Source organism: Diadema setosum, chromosome 11 (genome assembly GCF_964275005.1).
Source record: "Diadema setosum chromosome 11, eeDiaSeto1, whole genome shotgun sequence".
Lineage (NCBI taxonomy): Eukaryota > Metazoa > Echinodermata > Echinoidea > Diadematoida > Diadematidae > Diadema > Diadema setosum.
In genome coordinates, this window is record NC_092695.1 from 10,498,203 (window position 1) to 10,521,285 (window position 23,083).

General features: G+C 38.8%; 1 protein-coding gene across 1 annotated transcript in view; it reads left to right on the plus strand.

The window, feature by feature from the left end:
• Nucleotides 1-4,362: 4,362 nt before the first annotated feature.
• LOC140235020 (uncharacterized) overlaps nt 4,363-23,083 on the plus strand; it is a 36,174-nt gene continuing 17,453 nt past the window's right edge. The window contains exons 1-5 of the mRNA XM_072315059.1: nt 4,363-4,542; nt 13,236-13,291; nt 14,014-14,118; nt 15,635-15,706; nt 17,243-17,351. Of these exons, the coding sequence (XP_072171160.1) occupies nt 4,363-4,542; nt 13,236-13,291; nt 14,014-14,118; nt 15,635-15,706; nt 17,243-17,351 (522 nt within the window). The remainder of the gene's footprint in view (nt 4,543-13,235; nt 13,292-14,013; nt 14,119-15,634; nt 15,707-17,242; nt 17,352-23,083) is intronic.

The window sequence follows — 23,083 nt, forward strand, 5'->3', positions numbered from 1 at the left end:
GTTACAATTCCCACATGCAGCAAACATATTATGAACATGAAAAAGAAAACTGTCAGATTTGAGAAAATAAACAAACAAATGAATTAGTGGGACAGAAGGAAGGGGACTAAATTTGGTTTTTCTGATCTTTCTGGCATACTGATAAGTGATATGATCGAGTACCAGTAGCCAACGTCGGCAACGAGGAAACAACGAAAGTGGCAAGTTAGCAGGCTTTACCGCTAACTCTCGCCCATGGCTCTACGGCGCGCGGTCCGAGCGGAGCACCTTCCCCGCGAGAGGTTACAAAAATGTTCCCCTCTCCGCTGACAGATTTGCAGTTGCGAGTTGGTACAGTTCATTCAAACGGATCGGCATTGTAACTTGACACAGAGAAACAAGAGATGCAAAAGTACTTACATCTGATCTGCAGGATAACCGGTTTCAAATGAGAAACAGGTCTTGGACTCGGAAGGTGTTTGCGATTTATGATATTAGATTTATGAGTATTCCGTCTATATGGCTGGTCGCTTCTCGCTAAATGTACGTACAGATCAGCTGGCACTATGCGCAGTAAACAATGGACTTTGACGATGGGATTCGAGCTGGGAGATGGGTTGCACAGGTAACTCGGCCAAAATATAAACCGTCTAATAACTCGACGCGGCGTTACTATATACAGAAAAGCGAGGAATTTCCAAAACCAGAATGCGCAAAAGAATAACGTCTGAATAAAAAAAAAAAAAAAAAAAAAAAAAAAAACAAACAAAAAACAAAACAAAACAAAAACAAAACAAAAACAAAAACGGAAAAGGGAGCTGTGTAAATAGACCCTATGCAATGTATATATATATAAAAAAAACCCTATAATTGAGACATTCACCTGCGACCAGCCCGAGCCCTCACGCCGTGTTATGCAGTGGCAGGACTGTGGAAGTGAAGTTTACTCTTACTAAAAGATAAAAGTAATTACAGTCCTTTTGATTGTATTTCTTTGTCTATAAACCACAAATATTTGAGCAGGTGTATCGTAAATAGTGTACTAGTAACCAGTTTAGGCCTACACTTTGTAAAACAGTTAATATTATGGTAGTCTAGGGCTGGTGTAACACCTTTTAGTTGGCGAATATGTTATGGACGAATTGACTAGTACCCTCCACACCGCAGTCATTGGCACGCCTCCTATAGGGCTAAATATATTACTGTTTGTCACCCCCCCCCCCCCCTTCCTCTTTATTTTCCTCTGTTCGTCACCTCGTTACGCAACACGGGAGAGGAAAGGGGGCGGATACTGTACAGTGCAGAGACAAGCGTCGAAAGACAGTTGGCGGCGGCACTTACGTGTGTTGAGCTATAGACGAAAATATGATCCTTTTCCTCATACCATTCTCACCATGCAGTGAGTGACCTTAAATTCATTCGCAGTGGCGGATCCAGAGGGAGGCACAACCGGCGCACGCACCCTCTTTATTTTTCGTTAAAAACAAAAGAAATAAAAAGAAAAAAATGAAATGAAACCCGGAAGGGGCACCAGGAATATTAGTTGCGCCCACCCCCCTTTACAGAATTCCTGGATCAGCCCCTGATTCGATATCACAATGTTAGGACATACACTAAATAAACTAATAATAAACTAAAGTCATCTAATTCGGTTGAAGAGAAGTTCCATAATGGATAACGGTTGCATAATGATAACTAAAAATCAGGTCATTAGGCCCTACTGCATAATCAAACATCCTTGCCCAGTGTTCAGGTTCTGAACTGATGTTTCGATTCTGTCAATCCATGCGTGTATGATATGGATAATTTATTGATATAGGGTTATAGCGTTATATTATACCTCTGATCAAAATGAAATTCAACTGACAAATTTTGCACGCATTCCTCGAAAACAAAAGTCGACGATATAAGCATAGTCCTACACTGACTACGGTGGAAGTTCAGTGAGATAACTAAATCCACAGAAATAAAACAGAGCATACACATGTACTTATAGGAAAGCAAACAAATAAAAGGCCGGGCGAGTAGTAATTTCGTCTTATGGCATTTTTTTTTTTCTGTCCAGGAGAAATGACTAGGCCTACTTCTTTGTCTTGCAAAAACAGAATTGAAGACAATAAATACAACAAGAATGAACATTATTAACACCATCCATACGTTCTTATTTATCAGACAAGTTGTAAAATAGACTTGTTTCCTTCTGGGTGGGTGAAGTAAAGTTGATTAAAAGTGATGACGATTCTGCCATATTGATCAAGAATAACCATATTAGGAAATGTGTAATTACTCAAGGATACGTTTTCCTTTTTTGCTTGTTTGTTGCGTATTAATATTAAAAACCTCTGAAACAAAGAGGCATTTCATACTTCAGAGCTTTACGTCAGTGTTTCTCCTGACCTTCGTTTTGTTTTCAGTGTTTTGCAGTCTTACACTGCAATGGTCGCTATCAGAGTTCTCATATTTTGTTGTAGGCGCTTAGGTGTAATCCTGAATTATAGGACATATAATGTTGTATGCGCTAACATCCTCAAATTGATGTCGTGTTTGCTTTGTTTCATTCTGTTTTGTTTTGTTTCACATTAAAGCTTGGCGAACAGTCCACCCACAGCTTAAATAGATATTATGCCATTCCCATACAAAAAAAGGAGAGCTCCCTCGTGTTGTTTTAACATAAATTAAAATTTTAACATTTGCACCAAATGTCGCTTTTTATCATAGTTTTTTTTTTAATGTATCTTCTGTTTCGTTTACTAGTGTACCATCTACAACTACCCCTTTGAAATATCGCCATTGCCCACACTTTCATTACAGCTTTAGAACAATTTGATGCAAATATTTCCCCCTTTCTGATACATGCAAAAAAGGACATCAAAAAGGTGTTTATTAAAGTGAACTATAAACATGATGCTTTTCAAAACTTTTTTTCTGATTTATTAAACCGATTTCAGCAAAAACTTAAAATCGTTATCCTCATGATTGATTTATGTGATTTGTTCTCTATCATTTAAAGTGAAGATTCTAAGAATGCATTAAATCGAAACGTCGACTAGTTACTTACCAGCATTGATTTTATTTCCCTATAATTCATATACCTATAATTGGCTCAGTCATTATTTATTTCACACTAATATTCGTTATTGAACAAAGAAATGGTTTATAGCCTAGTGATATCTATTTGCTCATACATCATTGCATTTACCATTGTCATGATTGTCATTAGTTTCTATGTTTCAAATTTGTATTTGATGATTTTGATATTGTTTTGTCCAGTGTTACGAGTTGAGTTTGGTTGTTTGTCGTCATTATAAAAAATGAATTCAAGTGATAGTTTCTGTGCCAGCCAGGGCCGGCGGAGTGTTTTCAAAAGTGTGGGGCCCACTTCCGGGTTTCATGAGCTAACAAGCAAGAAGAAGAAGAAGAAGAAGAAAAAAAAAGGTCCCCAGCTCATCTCTCCCCTTCCATTTCTATTTTTTTTTTTCAGCTGACAACAAAAAGTTAGGTTTCTATTTAGTGCCACTTACGTACTTCTGGATTAAAAAAAAAAGCGTGGGGGCCCAAAGTGATGACACCTTATGTATTCCTTTGTATGATGCACAAAAAGTGTGTGTTGGGGGGGGGGGGGTGGGCTCGGGCCCCCATGCACAGCCCCCACGGCTCCGCCGGCCATGCCAGCAACTTATTGTATCCCATTATATCAGTCAATAGTGTGATGATAATAACAATACTTTGATCTTACCATGAAAAACAAGAAAGAATAGCAAAAATTTATTGATTCTTGGTTTCTCTTGACATTAACCGCATGCAGGGGTCTGAGCCGGTCATCTCTGCATGTAATCTTCACAAACTGAGCTTATTGTTGATCACTGTTGCCTGAAACGGAATATCAGTCCACCGATGTGAGTTCACACGTGCAATGTAAGAAGTGACGTCGAAAGGATGTCTTAGTAGGAATTGCAATATTTGTGAATAAAATAACAAGAGACACAATTTACGTATGCAGGAGATGGAAGCATGGATTCATTTAAATCATGACTGTACCTTTACTATTATAGTCAGTCATACACTGTCTTTGGTAGGCCTATTGGCTACCATAGTACACGTAGCAGACGACAGTTTTAAGCATCAAACTGACTAGTAGTTATATCAAAATTCTTTGAATCATGGTTTCACTCTGTGAAATTCACCTAACGCAGGTACTTTCTTTCATCTAACTTTTTGCGGCGTTCCAGTTCCAACAGCGTTGTAAAGCTGTCTTGGATCAAGATGAAGTTGCACGTAATGAAAACAACAGTCGTGATGAGGATGTAATGTGATGATGATGATGGAGATAGCGCCCTCTCGTGTCACATTTATTACATCAGCTGTAATCTCAGATTTGAAGAGATGGCGGAAAACACGACAGAGCCGAGAAACCAAGGTGAAGAGCTCGACGGCGATGTCGACGAAGACCTCGATGAAGCAGCATGTAAATCTAGCATGCTTTTTACCGATGAAAATTGCCAACCCATCCAGTTTTTCATGCGGCCATCGGAAACGAAGGCGAGACTGAAAGAACTCATCGAGGTGCGTATTTGCAATCGTACATAAACATACCCATTTAGTGTTGCGTGCTGTAACGTGGGTCTGCGCCTCAGCAGCTCAGCCATCCCTGGATGGCTGGCGTTGTTGGCTCCTCCGCTCCGCTACGGCACGGTCTGCTGCATGCTACGATGCCAGTGCACCGCGGCCGCCGCTGCTCTGCATCTGAGTGCTGCAGCTAGCAGCTGGTACCAGATTTTGCGGCTTACTTCGTTCCATCGCGATCGGGTGTTCGCGTTCGCGTCGGCAGTGCGTGGTTGTTGCCTGAAATATAAAATGGAAATGTCTCTTAGTAACCAAAAGATGTCACTTCCTGTTCAGTTCAGCAAATATTTTGCCAATATATGAAAGTAGGGTGCGTTCGTTCAAGCCTTGATTGCTTGACAAACGTATTGTACTTATACCGCTCAAAAAGGCCAAGGGAACCAGTAACCCCGTCGCGGGGCGCTGTAACACAGTAACAGCGCCCCGAAGCATCGCATGCGATTTTTAGGAAGTACTGCGACGCGTACAATTCTGTCACAAACTCACCGTTCAAAACGACACATGGATTTGCAACAAAAAGCCACATGTTGTAATACCATAATGTTGAATATTATAGCCGACTATGTATTACTCACCATTACCTCCGAAAACAAGATAAATAGTCATCTTTGAGACCGTCTACTCGAGATACTGTCCGTTCGCCGTTTTGAACGTATCACGTAAATATACTGATCTGCGCATGCGCAAATGAATATTCATATTTTACGTCATCTGCCATAATTAATGTTGCTCGTATTTGGTTCTCGGTCTCATTTGGACACCTGTTCGTACCAATACCATAGGTATCATGAAGTTCAAAGATGCTCTAAGTAGAGGAGGATGCAAAAAGAATTAAGTTCAAAGTGGAGCAAATAGAAATTATCGAGAACGCAGTGAAACAGAATGACACATTCCTAATGTTGCCAACTGAGTTTGGCAAGAGTGCTTGCTTTGGTTTCATCACCAAATCTTGGAAGTTGGATAAAGCAGGGCTGCACACTAACCCATTTTTTTTTTTTTTTTTTTTTCTGCCGGTCCAACCTGTCTCTGTCGGATCAGTAAATATCCATTTTCCTCCCCATTTTTGTACTGGTCGGAACAGAAAATTTACTGGTTAACAACAACCTGAAAAAGCATTAACTGGCTTGCAAATTTATTTTCATGTTTTTGTCGACAATAATATTACCTCCCCCCCCCCCAAAAAAAAAAAAAACATTTTGCAAATAAATATTTTGTAAACTCAAGTGCCTTGTTTATGGATCATTTCCTTGAGAAGGAACAAAAAGGAATCATTTGTGAATTGATTTGTTGATACGAAAAGGAAGTAAAAAAAAAAGAAGGGACTGAAATGCGGTTTTTAACTTTCCTCCGAAAATTTCTTCTCGTATCTTACAAGTATGCGTTCTTGAAAGCACACTGCAGGGTCGAATTTGTGATGCTTTGTACTCCTATCTCTTCTTTGTGTATAGAACCATTTTAAAAGAATTGAATGTTTGTGAATTAAAGTGTTAAATGATTATGAACAAAATCAGATTGTATCAAATGCGTTTGTGACTTTTTGTCAACATCGGCGCACGTAGAGTAACACGCGTTACTTAAGTTGCTGCGCTTTTCACATTTTTGGTGCTCAGCTGGATTGTAATGATTATATGAATTATTTTTGCTGTTATATAGTATTTTCTGATGCACGTGCCAGAAGGGGTTCTTTATTTTTCTCCCGATAATCTTTTCGCATTTGTGCATGCGCTCTTGAAGGGTATATACGGCAGCATACGGCATCAGGGTCGAATTCACGATCCTTTTTGCACTTATTTCTACCTCAAATATCAGCGGGATTGTGACGATTTCATGAACTTTACTTCGGATCACTGTTCGGATGTAATCTGTTGTGATGAACACACCAGAATGGTTGACAATGCGCCCTTTATTTTGCTCCGATAATCTTTTCGCATTTCATCAATGCGTCCTCTCGGATTAGAAGAAATGATACGGCCGAATTCATGATTCTTTTTGCACCTCTTATTCTCCTCAAACTTCAACGGGATTGTGATGATTTCATGAATCATTTCGGCTGTAATTTTTATAATGCACGCGCCAAAAGAGGTTTAAAATGTGTCTTATTTTTCTCCCGAATTTGTGCATGCGGTATGCGTTTTTGAAAGATACACAGCATGAAGGGCCAAATTCACGATCCTTTTTGCGCCTATTGTTTCCTCAAATTTCAACGGGATTGCCATGATTTCATGGATTATTATTCGGCTATAATCTTAATGATTCACGTGCCAAGAGGGGTTGAAAATGTGTTCTTTATTTTTCCCCGATAAAATCTTCGAATTTCGTAAATGCGTTCTTGAAAGATCATAATATGGCCGAATTCATGATCTGTTATGTTTGCGCCTATCAATTTAATATCAGCGGGATTGTGACGATTTCATGAATTCTTACGGCTGTAATCTTTTACTTTGCACACACCAAAAGGGGTTGAAAATGTGTCCTTTTATACTTTTTACCGATAATCTCTCCCACATTTCGTAAATGCGCGTCCTCTCGGATTAGAAGGTATTCACGGCCGAATTTATGATTCGTTTTGCGCCTAGATATTGTCTCCTCAAACTTTAACGGCATCGCGGTGATTTTATGAATTATTTCGGCTGTAATCTTTTGTGATGGACACACCAGAAGGGTTGAAAAAAACATTCTTTATTTTTCTCCCGAAAATCTCTTCGGAATTATTCATGCGTTTTTTGAAAGACAGTATTCAGGGCCGAATTCGATATCCTTCTTGCGCCTATCGTTTCCTCAAACTTCAACGGGATTGCCATGATTTGATATTCGGCTGTAATCTTTATGATGCACCACCAGAAGGGGTTGAAAATGTGTCTTTTTTCCCCCCAATAATCTCTTCGCACTATTCGAATATCACGATTTTTTTTTGCGCCTATTTCTATACCTCAGATATCAACAGGATTGCGATGATTTCGTGAATTCTTTCGGCTGTAATCTGTTGTGATGCACGCACAAGAAGGATTGAAAGTAGTTTTTTCCCGATAATTTCTTCACATTTGTGCATGCGTTTTTGATAACCAACATGGCATGCAGGACCGAATTCAAGATCCTTTTCGCGCCTACTGTTTCCGCAAATTATTTCAACGGGACTGCGATGATTTTATCTTTTTTTTTTTCTCGTCACATTTTGTACATGCGTTCTTGAAAGGTACACAACAGGACAAATTTCGTTATCCCTTTTGTGCCTATCTTCATTATGAGACCATTCTGAAGGAATGAAATGAAAACAAACGCAATCAGATCTTTATACTGCTGTAATTTTTTCCAATTTTTCTAAAAATCTGCACAAGTAAACTCGTTCTAACATGTCATCTGCCACGCTGCTGCAAAGCCGGGATCGGATCATGGGTTAAAAAAAAAGGCATGAGTGAAATGACCACAGAAATGCGTGCGTCTCTACATACTCCTGGTCTGATGGCATGACCGCCGATCGCAAGCAAACGAACGATGTAAACGCGTTGGGGAATACCGGCATGCATTTCAGCAGTATTGTACATACACGTCTGTATAACAAAAAAAAAAAAGCCATGGGGAGCAATGGAATACAATCCCAATGACCATGTGGATGGATCTGAAAGGGTTAATTTCTAGTTTTTCATTAACCAATCCATTATGCCTTTAAGATGAAAGCCAACCTAAAATTTTATCAATTTCACGACAATGTTAAAAAAAAATCTAGCAGAACAGTGCAAAAATGATAAAATCAGATAAAAAATAAGGAAGTTATGACATTTGAAATTTCAGAAATTTTCAGAAGACACTTCTTGTCCCATTGCTATGAATGAATGAATGAATGAATGAAAATGAATGAATACTCAAGAGTCAATTTTATTGATCTGTATGTCACAGTACATAGAAATTTAGCTTCTTCCAACTTGTTACACACAATAATTATGAAACACACACGCACGCGGACACACACACACACACATACACACAATCAAACAGAAAGTGACAAGCCTGACAGAAAAAGAAAGACAGGAAGGATCTCCTCTCATACGATAGTAAGTCTTTGGAGAAAAAAAAAAAAAAAAGGTCTCTCAATAAATAATCAAACAATTCTCAACTATTGGAAATAAACAAAACATGTATGTAACAGAAGTGTATTCAATTCAAATCACAGTAGAAAATAAACATGAAGCAAAAATGAATATGAGTCCCCAAGAAGCAGAGCTTGTGAGTGGAGCCCATTGTGAATGTACGACATTAAAACTATAATGTAGTGTGAAAGGAAACGATCTATAGATGAGACATCTGGGGCATTGCCTCTGCAGACTGGGAAAAAAAAAACACCCTCTATCATGAAAATCACCTGTTATTTTCTTAATCCTTCACATCTCCAGATGTTCATTATGTGTGCACTTCCTTTATTGCAAATAAATAATGAACCACACATTCGAAATGTGCTTTAAAAACGAAATAAATAAGTGCCGGTAGGCCCGATAGTAAATCATCGCCCAGCATGCATTCTATTTGTTACGTCTCATGAATATTCATTTCAGTTCTCAGCGAGCTGTCCCTTTTTTTTTCCATACGCATACATTGCGTATTACAGTATGTGCTACGTTTTATCCATATTCGCGCATGCGCTGTGTAAGTCGTACCATAGTACGAAATGCGGTAGGACTATAAAAACCCTCGGATAAACTCTTTCACTGGGCTCTCAAAACAGATCATATTGTAAATCGACTTCGCCTGCTGTGATTGTAAGTATCTTATCTAAGAGTAAGGCTACTAATTTCAGTGTAAAACCCTGTATTTTGGTCTCTGGTCACCGAAATGCTAAGCCATATCAGGTGCTTCTGTCACAGGTATAGGCTTGCTGTGCGACCCCTTTACGGTACGTATTTGTCCGTATGGGGTCGCTGCTGCGGTTAGGAACCAGGAGCTGTCTGTACTAGTGTACCACGTACTGTAGATCTTTACTGTAATAAATTTGGACTGGAGTATTTGAGTGCTCTATGGTATAGAAAGCGTATCTCATTAGTTTTTTTTTTTTTTTTTTTTTTTTTTTTTTGAGGGGGTCACACATTTTGTAGCAACAGGAGGGGGATTCACACGTAGGCCTAGGCCTACACAAATTAGCGGGTTACAAAACTCGAGTTTTGTAACTCGCTAGCAAATTCAAGTTTTTTTCGCATGTGTGGACACAAAAAACCTGGGGCCGTATTCTGAGGGCTTATTAAGTGTCTAATTAGCACTTAATTACCGAATTGGTATTCTGAGAGCTTAATTAAGTAGGGGGTCTATTAACTACCATGACAACAAGCGTTTTGGCGGGAAAGTCGTGCGCGCTTGCGCGTATTGACGCGCGTGCACTTCGCAATCACAGAGTTAATTACAAATAGGTATTCTGAGCGTGTGATTAAGAATGAAAGTTAATGGAAAAATTAATGATACCAAAGAGTGTCATTAACTATTCCGATATCACGCATTACAGCGTTTTTTTTTTCTCGGCCAAAACGATGTTTACCGTCTTCAGTAACCGAGGAGCGGTTGAATCTTGTTGTCATGGTATCCATAGAATTCAGAGAAAAAAAGAAATATAGGCGATCTTCGAGGAATTTTGTCATTTTATGTGAGCTCTTCGCGTGCATAGGTGAAGGGTTGTAATCAAAGACGGGAGTGTACGCACAGAGCTCTTGTGTTGTAATTACAGGGGGGTGTGTGGAGGAGCGCGCATTGAGGGCATATTTGCGCGCGTGATCATCATTTTGGCTTCTAACAACGCGTCTGATTGGATGGAATAACAATTAGGTGGGAGGAACCTAAGATAATCATAGGGGACTTAATCATACCTTAATTACGTCCTCAGAATACCGATTTTGCCCATGATTAAGGGTCTATTAACTTCTCGACTTAATTACAAAGTTAATTACATACTTAATTACGGCCTCAGAATACCACCTCTGAAAATTAGTGCGATCATCAGCACGGCGCTAAACCCAAGAAATCTTGCTCTTAATATTTCTGCATTAGCATGCTAATTTGCCTCACTACTGGTATGTATGAACGGTCAGGTTTAGAAACTCAAATTGTTAGATCCCATCAGTCAATGCACACATCACAACAGCGAGGGCTGCGCGAAGAGGTCCTTAAACCTCTTTGGCGTACCACAACAACAGCGTGCGAACCACACTATGTGTGATGCACAAAAGACAATGGGCAAAGAGAAGCGCAGGCAAAGAAGCGCGCTGTGTGACCCAATTTGCAAGTTTGGCAGTTATCTCGATCGGCAAGTAGGGGGCTAGTGGGTTATTTCTCAGTATGTGTGAACAGTTGCAAAAAAAACTTGAGTTTGCGAGCGCGATCGCTAACCTGTTAATTTGGAGCATCTGAATGGTTGCAAAAAAAAACTTGAGTTTCCTTGCGTGCTCGGTAACCCGCTGTTTTGTATGTGTGAGGGTCATTCACCTGGAATGCTTAACTTAAGGTTTAAGCTACTTGCAGATGTCCCGAACAAAGAGAATGAACTCTTTGCATTATGACCTATGTCATGTGCGGCTTTCCTGCTAAGTCATGCTCCGTGGATCCAATTTCAACCTCAATTGGTAAAGAGAGTTATGAACTAATGGCCATTCCTATCTCTAGGATAGTCAATGCTTCCTTACAGGAAGGAAAGTTTCCAGAAGTACTGAAGCTGGCTCCTGTTACTCCTGTACTTAAGAAGAGACCCTTAGATCCGAATGAGATGAGCAGTTACCAAACTATATCTAACTTGCCATTCCTTGCCAAAGTCCACAAGAAAGTAGTTGCCAAAAGACTAATGTCACTTCTCCAGGACTGCAACCTCTATGAGCCCATGCAGTCTGCTTATATGAGACATCACAGCGTAGAGAAAGCTCTTCTGAAAATAGCTGATGACATCTTGTGAGCAGTTGACAACAAGAAAGCATCCATGGTACTTCTCTTGGATCTATCAGCTGCATTGACACGATTGATCCTCAACAGGCTGCAGCAGGATTTCAAAGTTGGCGACACTGCCCTTTAATGGTTCAGATCTTATCTCCATTGCTGAAGACAGTCTGTGAACATTGATGGAACTGTGTTAGAGGAGGCCTTCCTGACCTGTGGCATTCCACAAGGTTCAGTCCGTGGCCCATAACTCTTTACACTGTACACTTCCCCCCTTGGGAACATGGCACGTCAACATGGTTTGGAACCCCACTTCTATGCAGATGACACTCAGCTAGATGCGACATTTGATCCAAGAGTGGCAACTGAAGAAGAAACAGCAGCTACGAGGATGACCTTGTGCCTGTCAGATATCCGACAATGGATGGTGAAGATCTTCATGAAACTCAGTGACGACAAGACTGAATGGCTCATCATTTCAAGATTGTCTCCATGGATTTTCTGGTTGGCGATGTGTCTGTCTCTCCTGCAGATAGTGTCCGTAACCTTGGGGTCTACTTTGACCAGTCTGTGAAGATGGATAGACATGTTTTGTAGGTATGCCGCTTCCGCTTACTTCCAGCTTTGTAGCATTGCAGCTATTAGACCTCTGCTTACAAGGACGGCAGCAGAAAGCCTCAGCCATTCACTCATAACATCAAGACTGGATTTTTGTAACAGTATTCTAGCTGGCCTTTCAGAACAGACTTCAAGCAGTACAAAATGCAGCAGCACGCTTGCTCACTGGGCTGAGGAAGTATGATCACATCGCCCCTGTCCTGGCTGAGCAATACTGTTCTAGGTAATGCTTGACTACGGAAACCACTTTGCCGGCAATCAGTTATCACCACATGTCATACAGTATTGCATTAGCTTCCTAGTCACTAGGCTTCAGTGTACCTGCTGTCACTTGATGTGGAGGTGAAGATTGTCAAGAACAGTGTATATTAGACCATGATAGAGGTCTACCCTGCTGCTAAGTGCTGTATTTTTGTGGTTCAACCTCTCCTTAGTCGCTTTAGACCTCAGCTTGAATTAGAGAATCATGCCACACATAGACTAGGTTGATGCCAAAGTATGACTTGAGCTTTGGTAAATGATGTCACCTGCAATGATCTCACCTCTTTCGCAAAAGGACAACTGAGCTGAGCTCAAGAAAATATCACATGGTTGATGTTGTGTAAATCTGATGACAGATGGTATTATGGTGAGTGGCATCTGATCAATCATTTAGTAAGCTCATGTGGCACAGAACACAAAACCACAGACAGCCCAGTGGAATCCCTGGTTCAATCTGATATCTGCTGGCAGCAGCAATTGTGCTTGTTGGCAGAGGTAAGAAACTTTATTTCCATTGCGAAAATTGAAAAATGGGACTTGAAGCTGTCTGATCAGATTCTGCTTACAGCTGTATAATATTCAGCTGATTCTGTTGGGGCTATAAGATATAAGTAAAGCATAAATCCAAACATCAAAGGCAAGGTCAAACATTTAGTAAGCTATGAATTGTCCTTAGTGCCATCAACAATTAATGAACAAATGCTTTGAAACAGAGGGTGATTTTTGTTTTTTTTTTAATTAGAAATATATTTAAGAATTTTACTTTTGTATTGTTGAAGGCAAATGTATGAAGAGCACTAGCAATTTGTCATCTTTTCTCTTTTGTTTTGTTTTATTTTTTTTTTCTTCTCCAGAATGGAGGTGGAGAGGTTACCAGCAGACTTGACAAAGCCAGAGAGAATGTCATCAAGTAAGAGTCTTCAACCTCACATTGATTGTTTCATGATGACCTCATTCATGGACCTACTACACATGGACATTCATCATTGCTCTAATTAATGCATGCCTCTGCCTGTGTCAAAAGTGTCACAAAAACATTATAAACATTCCCTGCTTTGATCTCATGATCGCCGTCACCGGAAAGCCAAAGCTGCAAAACACAACGCAGCTTTGAAAATTATAAAACAAATATGCAGAAGAAAATAACTGTCTTAAATCAAGGAAAATGCATGTGCAGTTGTGGTATGTATCACTATATCACAGCTCAGATATCTTCATTAGCAAAGTGTAGATACTTTTAGAGAGAAAGCTATCTATGTAGCTAATTGATTATGATTTGTAATCTCTTTTTCCACTTTTCCGCACATTTTTCCAGAATAAAAAGAGACAGCAAAGGGAAGTGGACATGCATGTCTCACTATTTGGCAAGGTCGTGTATGTGAGCGATAGCGAGCGAGTCTGTAATTTCCAAGGAAAATACACAAAACTAGTCATGTTCTGATGTCTGCTGCTTCTCATCATTGGCGTTTATTCAAAGACTTTTCCTCCTGAAAAGGCTGAAAATGTCCAGGAAGTAACAATTCGGGAAAATATCTCTCTCTCAAAAAAAATGAAAATTACAGCTCGTACAGTAATATCAAGTTATTAAAAGAATAAGATAAAACTAAAAGACTATCTGTTGTATTCCCACAGGATTCTGGCAGAAGGAGATGAGTGCAAGTCAAATGACTACTATTCCCATGAGTACGTGGAAGCCTGCTGGGCTGCCAACATCCTCCTAGACAAATCAGAGTACAGGTATTCCTTAACTCTTTTGCTCCTGTACAAATCATCGGTCTGTTGTTGGATTTATGGGAAGGTGGTTTGGCAGTTGTTAAACCCCTTAAAGTAGTGCTGATTGTCTTGTGATGAACTGCCTTCTGATGGCTGTGTTTTTTGTCAAAAGATTATAGATGATATGTCTCAGTGTACTGCACTGTAGAACAAAAAAATTGTATGCAGAAAACTTTCTGGAATTTCTAGAGGAGGCAAAATTTGTAAATTTTATGTAAAATGAACATAGAAGTTCTTGTCTACACAATGCATTTAATGCCAGTGACAACTGCCGAAAGTTTCATATCGAACAAAAACAGCAGTCAGCTCTGACTTGTGATAGTTTTTAATGCCCTATATGTTACTGGTTTTACAGTTTTATTATAGCATAGAGTCTTAATCAGTCAGCAACACACCTTCAGATGTTATATGCAATGTGTGTATGTTTGTGTTTGCAATAGAGCATACCAGGTACATAGAGTGATAGCCTTTTTAACCTGTTGAATGCCAGTCCTGAGTATACTTTGGCAGGTGTCTGTGGGAAATGCATGTTGTAGCAATATCAGCCTATCCTCAATGGGTTAATATATTTGTTTATGCACCATGTATGCAGTCAGTGACATAACCAATGACTTCTAGTTTGAAGCTTTCTGCTCTGAATCGTCTTTCTTTCTTAGCATTTGACTTACTGAAGGGCCGCATCTGTCTTGGTAGTGTACCAATGTAGTGCGGCTAGGGTGAGGGGGCTATTTGCCCTTAGTAACCCATTGATAATTTTAATTCTGTTTTGAAGCCGTTTATTGAGGTTGCATGATCTGCTGCTGGGGGGAGATTGTTCTAGTCTTGAATTACCCTTTGACTGAACGAATACTTCCTGGCATCGACTCTCATGTGTTGCTTCTGGTTTTTTAGTTGGTGTCCTCTTGTGCTCTGATGTGTTGCAAGTTGGAAGATTTCAATTGGCTTTATTCTGTCTATCTTGTTGAATATTCTGTAGGTTTGGATTAAGTCTGCTCTTCTGCGTCTAACTTTTAGTGTAGTGAGGTGGAGTTTGTGGAGTCTTTCTTCGTATGGAAGGTGTCTTATGCTTGGCATGAGTTTGGTGATGCTTGGCATGAGTTTGGTGATCTTTCTCTGCACTCCTTTCAACAGTTTGATGTCCTTTTTTAGGTGTGGTCTCCAGACTTGGATACAATAGTCAAGATGGGGCCTAATCAGCGACTTTGTAGAGTTGCATGATTATTTCTAGACTTCTGTATTTAAAGGAGCATTTTACCATGCCAAGTGTTTGGTTTGCTTTCTTGGTTGCTTCTGCACATTGTTTTGTAACTTTTAGGTCATCTCTTATCCAAACCCTCAAATCCCCAAATTTGCAGTTAATTTATCTCATTTTGAACATACCAATTGTCATGTTACATCTTGTACATTGCGTACTGCAGTGAGAAGAAAGGTTTGTATGTTGTGCAAGTCAGAGTTCTTTTCTTCTTCCTTTAACTTTCAGGGTAACATCTGCTCCCAAGAAGGGGGATGGGCTCTCCCCTTCCAAGGTGTCTGTAGACAGACCTGCCAAAGGGTAAATGACCTTTTACCCCGGGTATTTATATTTATTGGTTGTTTGTTTTCACTAATTTTTGTATGTAAACTAATGAATGCATGATCACTTAAGAATAATTCCAATACGCATTGATTGAACCATTTGTTTTGATACCATGCACTGGGAAAGAATTTTCCTTTGAAGGGTAATAGTCGGGCAATGGTATTTTTTTTTGTAACACAATGACATTAGCTGGCAAAAGTTAGAGATCATTGAAACTGTGAGCAGAAGAAGGCCTAAATGTTGTCAAGAGAACTGTAAAAGTATATAGTTATTTTTGTGCGAACAATTTTTCATATCGTGCTGGATAAGATGAATTTAGAATTTTGATTCTGTGGAACCAAAACATTAAATAGTTGTCCCCGCCGAACGAGTTCGAGCAGGGGACTATGAAACGGGCTCCGTACGTGTGTGTGTCCGTCCGTCCGTCTGTCCGTGCGTCCGTCCGTGTGTGCGTCCGTGTGTGATCAAAATGTTCAATTTGCTACTTCTCTGTCATTTATGAGCCAATTTTGATTCTGTTTGCTTTATATGATAGCACTACATGGGAGCTTTAAAACTTCTACACAGAATTTCAGTTGTGACCTTTGACCTTGACCTTTGACCTATATTGTACATTTTGCTACAAAATGCTACTCCTTCGCCATTTCTAACCCGATTTCGATTCCGTTTGCTTTATGTGATGGCACTAGGTGAGGGCTTCAAAACTTCTACACAGAATTTTGACCTTTGACTTCTTTGACCTTTGACCTTGATTTTTGACCTATATTGTACATTTTGCTACAAAATGCTACTCCTTCGCCATCTCTAACCCGATTTCGATTCCGTTTGCTTTATATGATGGCACTAGTTGAGGGCTTCAAAACTTCTACACAGAATTTTGACCTTTGACTTCTTTGACCTTTGACCTTGATTTTTGACCGATATTGTGCATTTTGCTACAAAATGCTACTCCTTCGCCATTTCTAACCCGATTTCGATTCCGTTTGCTTTATGTGATAGCACTAGGTAAGGGCTTCAAAACTTCTACACAGAATTTTGACCTTTGTCTTCTTTGACCTTTGACCTTGATTTTTGACGTACATTGTACATTGGGTACAAAATGCTACTCCTTCGCCATTTCTAACCCAATTTCGATTCCATTTGCTTTATGTGATGGCACTAGGTGAGGGCTTCAAAACTTCTACACAGAATTTTGACCTTTGACTTTTTTGACCTTTGACCTTGATTTTTTACCTATATTGCACATTTTGTTACAAAATGCTACTTCCGGCGGGGACATATATTACGCACCGCGTAATTTCTACTTTTCCTTGTTTTATTTGAACTGAGCAAATATATTCTCATGTGTTTATTTTCATGCTAGTTTCTGGTTGCGCAAAATGTGAAAAAATTTCCACACTGCAAAAATTACGACTTTTTAACCGTAAGACAGTGAGAATAGTGGTAGCGCAGTCCGAGCATCACATTGTTTGAGTGATTGTGTGTGATGTTTGTGTGTCTTTTCTGTGACAGGCGGTCTTTTTATACTGCAGCTGAGGACAAGGCCATCTTGCAATACATCGCCAAACACCCGTTTAACTATGGAGGCAACCAAACCTGGAAGAAAATGGAGATCATGAAGGTACCATTTTTATAGTTGGCCTGAGCTGTAGCGATCACTCATCATTAGCGATCCGGCATGTGTTATTAGTCTTGCATCATGCATCGTGCGTTGTCTGTTGTGCGTTCATTTTCACCTTCTTCTGGAATATCCCAAGATGGATTTTCACCGACCTTGACAAGCAGTATCCCTCGGGGGAAAGGATCTCAATTTGTTCAAATGGGCACCATGTCCCCCTCCCTCTTCCATAACCCTTTCATTCCCAGCTCTTTTGTAGACCCTTTCATTTGGCAGTACCCTTTCAATAACCCTTTTATTCTCAGTACCTCTGTACACCCTTACATTTTGTTGAACAGTTTCTATAACCCTTACATTCCCAGCTCTTTTGTAGAGGCTTTGATTTGGCAGTACCTTTTAATAGCCCTGTTATTCTCAGTACCTCTGTACACCCTTTCATTTTGTTGAACAGTTTCTATAATCCTTACATTCCCAGCTCTTTTGTAGACCCACTCATTTGGCAGTACCCTCTCAATAACCCTTATCTTCTCAGTACCTCTGTACACCCTTTCATTTTGCAGAACAGTTTCTATAAACCTTTCATTCCCAGCTCTGTTGTACAGCCTTTGATTTGGCAGTACCCTTTGAATAACCCTTTTATTCTCAGTACCTCTGTACACCCTTTCATTTTACAGAACAGTTTCTATAACCCTTACATTCCCAGCTCTTTTGTAGACCCTTTCATTTGGTAGTACCATCTAACCCTTTTATTCTCAGTACCTCTGTACACCCTTACATTTTGTTGAACAGTTTCTATAACCCTTACATTCCCAGCTCTTTTGTAGAGGCTTTGATTTGGCAGTACCTTTTAATAACCCTTTTATTCTCAGTACCTCTGTACACCCTTTCATTTTACAGAACAGGGTCTATAACCCTTACATTCCCAGCTCTTTTGTAGACCCTTTCATTTGGTAGTACCCTTTAAGCCTTTTATTCTCAGTAGCTTTGTAAACTCTTTCATTTTGCAGACCATTTTCTATGACCCTTTCATTCCCAGCTCTGTTGTAGACCCTTTCAATTGGCAGTACCCTTTCAATATCCGTTTTATTCTCAGTACCTCTGTAACCTTTACATTTTGTTGAACAGTTTCTATAACCCTTACATTCCCAGCTCTTTTGTAGAGGCTTTGATTTGGTAGTACCCTTTAACCCTTTTATTCTCAGTACCTATGTTGTACCTTACATTTTGTTGAACAGTTTCTATAACCCTTACATTCCCAGCTCTTTTGTAGAGTCTTTGATTTGGCAGTACCTTTTAATAACCCTTTTATTCTCAGTACCTCTGTACACCCTTTCATTTTACAGAACAGTTTCTATAACCCTTACATTCCCAGCTCTTTTGTAGACCCTTTCATTTGGTAGTACCCTTTAAGCCTTTTATTCTCAGTAGCTTTGTAAACTCTTTCATTTTGCAGACCATTTTCTATGACCCTTTCATTCCCAGCTCTGTTGTAGACCCTTTCAATTGGCAGTACCCTTTCAATATCCGTTTTATTCTCAGTACCTCTGTACACCCTTACATTTTGTTGAACAGTTTCTATAACCCTTACATTCCCAGCTCTTTTGTAGAGGCTTTGATTTGGTAGTACCCTTTAACCCTTTTATTCTCAGTACCTATGTTGTACCTTACATTTTGTTGAACAGTTTCTATAACCCTTACATTCCCAGCTCTTTTGTAGAGTCTTTGATTTGGCAGTACCCTTTCAATATTCCTTATCTTCTCAGTACTTCTGTACACCCTTTCATTTTGCAGAACAGTTTCTATAACCCTTACTTTCCCAGCTCTATTGTAAAGCCTTTGATTTGGCAGGACCTTTTAGATAATCCTTTTATTCTTTTGTAGACCATTTCATTTGGCAGTACCCTATAGATAAGCCTTTTATTCTCAGTACCTCTGTACATTCTTTCATGTTGTAGAGCAGTTTCTATAATCTTTCATTCCAAGCTTTGTTATAAAGCCTTTGATTTAAAAGCACCCTTTGAATATCCATATTATTTTCAGTAGAACAGTTTCTATAATCCTTTCATTCCCAGCTCTTTTATAGATCCTTTCATTTGGCAGAACCCTTTCAATAACCCTTTTATTCTCAGTTCCTCTATACATTCCCCCCCCCCATGCAGTTTCTCAAACCCTTTCATTTCCAGCTCTGTAAAATAGACCCTTTCATTTGGTAGAACCCTATTGATAACCCTTTTATTCTCCTTACTTTTCGTGCACCCTTTCATTTTGAGTTTTGAAGCCCCAAATTAATATCAAGAACAAATATAGGCATAATCATCAGCTGAAACATGACATTTACTGTACAGAGTCATTGGATTTATCAAAGGTAGATCTGATCATGCTTGTGGAGCTATGTAAAACTTTTGAGGGCATTTCTTTGTTCAAAGTTTACTCATGGCCGGGTTGGGAAGATAGGAAAGCTACTCAGCATTTTAAAGATATGTTAACCTTTCGTCTGTAGCCATACATATTTTTCAATTCAATTCAAGATGATTTTATTTCCATATAAAGTAATACAAAGTAATATCAGGCTTTCAAGTGGCCCTACTTTTCCTACTTTTTCCTACTTTTTTACTGCTGTCCCTACTTTTCCTACTTTTTTGGTGAAAAATCCCGCCAAAAAAAAAAATGTGCAAGGCTACCCGGTACTTGAATATTTTATAATCAGAAATGATAAGTAGACTCTAGTTGCAGATTCTTACTGGTGGGGAGAGCCTCTTCAGTATGAAAGAGGGATAACACAGACCAATCAACCACAAGACTGCTGCCAGCCTCAGCTTTTGCTCCTGTGCAGATGTGATTGATCCCACTGATATTGCAGACTAGGACTTAGAGCAGTGCTCAACCAGCTCTCATCATGGCTCAAAATTACCAGGTAAGCTTGCCATATACTTAAAAGTAGAATTTGACATGTGACTTCCAAAGAATACAACTGAGGGAATAATGCTGCCTACAGCCAGTTTTAATGAATGTAGAGTTCAAGCATATCATGTCTAATGCATGTGCTGGCATGCAAATCCTCAGAAAAACAGAAATTTCCTTTGCTAAAATATGGTTTACTACATAAATCGTAAAGGTCATGTCAAAACAAGAAATGACACCTTCAGATCCCATTTGCCTGAAATCCTTCAGTAATATATGTTTTGATACTAATTAACAATGATTACAATATGAAAAACTTAATATAAAAGTAAGCTTTTCACCACAGAAACTCGATCTGGTTGATGTGAGGATGAGTTATTCCCAAGAAAGCATGGATTAGTAGGGACCCATTTGCATGAAACTTGCATATTACTGAGGCTAAATCAAAAGCACTGCTCCCAAAGGTAAACTGGACCTTTAACATGAGGCATATGACTTGTGATATCTATTTGAATCATGGGCAGGTGGTACATGTAGATATGACTACTAGAAACCTTAGTTCATCTGAAGGTAAACAGCTGAGGAAAGTTAGTTGCTGAAAAATCAGATGAACAAGAAGAAATGTTTAATTAACAGATCCCACAAATTGTTAACAAGGAGTGAGAACAACAGTAATTACTTAGCCATCGTGAAAGATAAAGACTAATAGAGCAGAAACCTCTTTATGGACAATCTTAAAAGTTGATAGCTTGTAATGTATACATCTTACAAGTATTGTTTAAGAGGTTGAATTGCATCATAGGTAAGACATACATTACCTCGAAGAACTTAAAAGAAAGTAGGAAATGGAAGAACTTCACAGAAAACAAACACAAAAATAATATTTCAGTAACGTTTAAAGATTGATTGAAGTTTAAACCATGAGACGTTGAAGTTCACTTCCTGATGACACTTACAAACTATCAGGAATATGTAGAGAGAAAAGCCATCTAAAGCATTACCTGAGAAAAACCCTAACATTTAGGAAAGATAATGAATGCATATTCCACAAATAAGAGCAAGTGTGTGGATGTTTTAAGTTGAACCGCCAAGAACAGTTTGTTAAGTTTGGAGGAAACAAGTTGCAGTAAAATTAGAAGCCATGATGTCTTTTTATTCCACAGATCTTGCAAATTTTAGTTAAGGCTGAACATCTTTTTATTACCCAGCTAGTTTGAACAAGATATGAGAAAATGGTAGAACAGAAATCTTGTAATGAAAGTGGTCAAAGTGTGATGAGTCATTTGAAGTGACATATCAAAAATATTGAACCATCTGAAAGAGTCTTGGTAAAATGTGAGACAGGGAAACTTCTTAAAGGACAAGTTCACCTTCATAAACATAAGGATTGAGAGAATGCTGCAATGTTAGTAGAACACATCAGTGAAAATTTGAGGAAATTGGACAATTTAAAATTTTTGTGTTGGAACCGCTGGATGAGGAGACTACTAAGGCTCGTGATGTCATATGAGTACAACAGTATAAAGAAAATATAAAGAAAATTCAACATATTTTCACTTATTTTCACATAAAAAAAGAGCACCTGACTTGCCTCTTTCTAAATGCAATGGGAATAATATTACCCATAACATATGTCAGTAACAAGTCAAGGGAATGAGTACTTTTTTTTCAAAAAATGAAATTTTGTGAAATTCTCTTTATATTTTCCTTATATTGTTGTACACATGTGACATCATACACTGCAGTAGTCTTCTCATCCAGCGGTGACTGCACAAAAACTTCAAACATTCATAACTTTTGAACGGATTGTTCAATTTTCCTCAAACTTTCAATGATGTGTTCTACTAATGTTGCTACATTCTCTCAATCTTTATGTTAATGAAGGTGAACTTGTCCTTTAAAGAAGAAAAAAAGTGAATGGATGGATGTGTATGCCAATTGTGTCAACATACAAAACTTTAAGTTGAAGGTGAAAACCAACAGAACAATGGAGAGTATCAAAATTGAAAGGGCACAAATACACTGTATTTAAGGGGGGGGGGAATGGGAACTGCATGGTAAATATACAGATCTCCTAGAGTGTATTTGTACTCAAACAACCAGAGAAATCAGAGAAGCTAGCAAGGACTAAAATGATAATGACAGTCACTGTTTATTTATTCTCCAGATCTTGCAAAGAGTAGTTTATAAGATTAACATGCTGAAATACTGAGCCAGCAAAATATCTGGAGAATGAAAAGCGGAGTCTCAACCATGTAAAATTTCAAAGGCGGAAGGATGTAATATTCTCAAAAGATATGAAGAAGTTTGATTTCAAGAATATTGAATGAACTTAAAAGTGGCTGGAATAATTGCAAAATGGAGAATCTTCTTGAAAAGGTCAAATAGCTGTATGTGTATTCAACAAAAAGGGTCATGATGAGCTGAAAAAAAGTTGAATGTAAAGAACTATTAACTATGTCCAGTAAATGTGGCAAATATTGCAAACAGTAGTAAGTCATTGGAAAGTACAGAATGATTATTTTCTACAACTCTTTCTAAATTAACAAATGTAAGTTGATTCAAGAATATTGATGGAATCTAGCATCAACAGAACACCAAAGAAATGAAAACTTATTTATTTGTTATCTACAGAAAATTATCAAAAAATAGAGTCATTTTTTGCTACCTATAAAGTCGGTAAGACTACAGTGAGTGAGAAACAAAAAGCAGATGTACATGTATGCTCCTCACATCTTGTAAAGTGGAGTCATTTGGTTATGTTACAGTCTTATGTTACTCTACATGCAAGAATACTACATTTCTCTAATGCTGAAATGTAAAGTATTTACTTT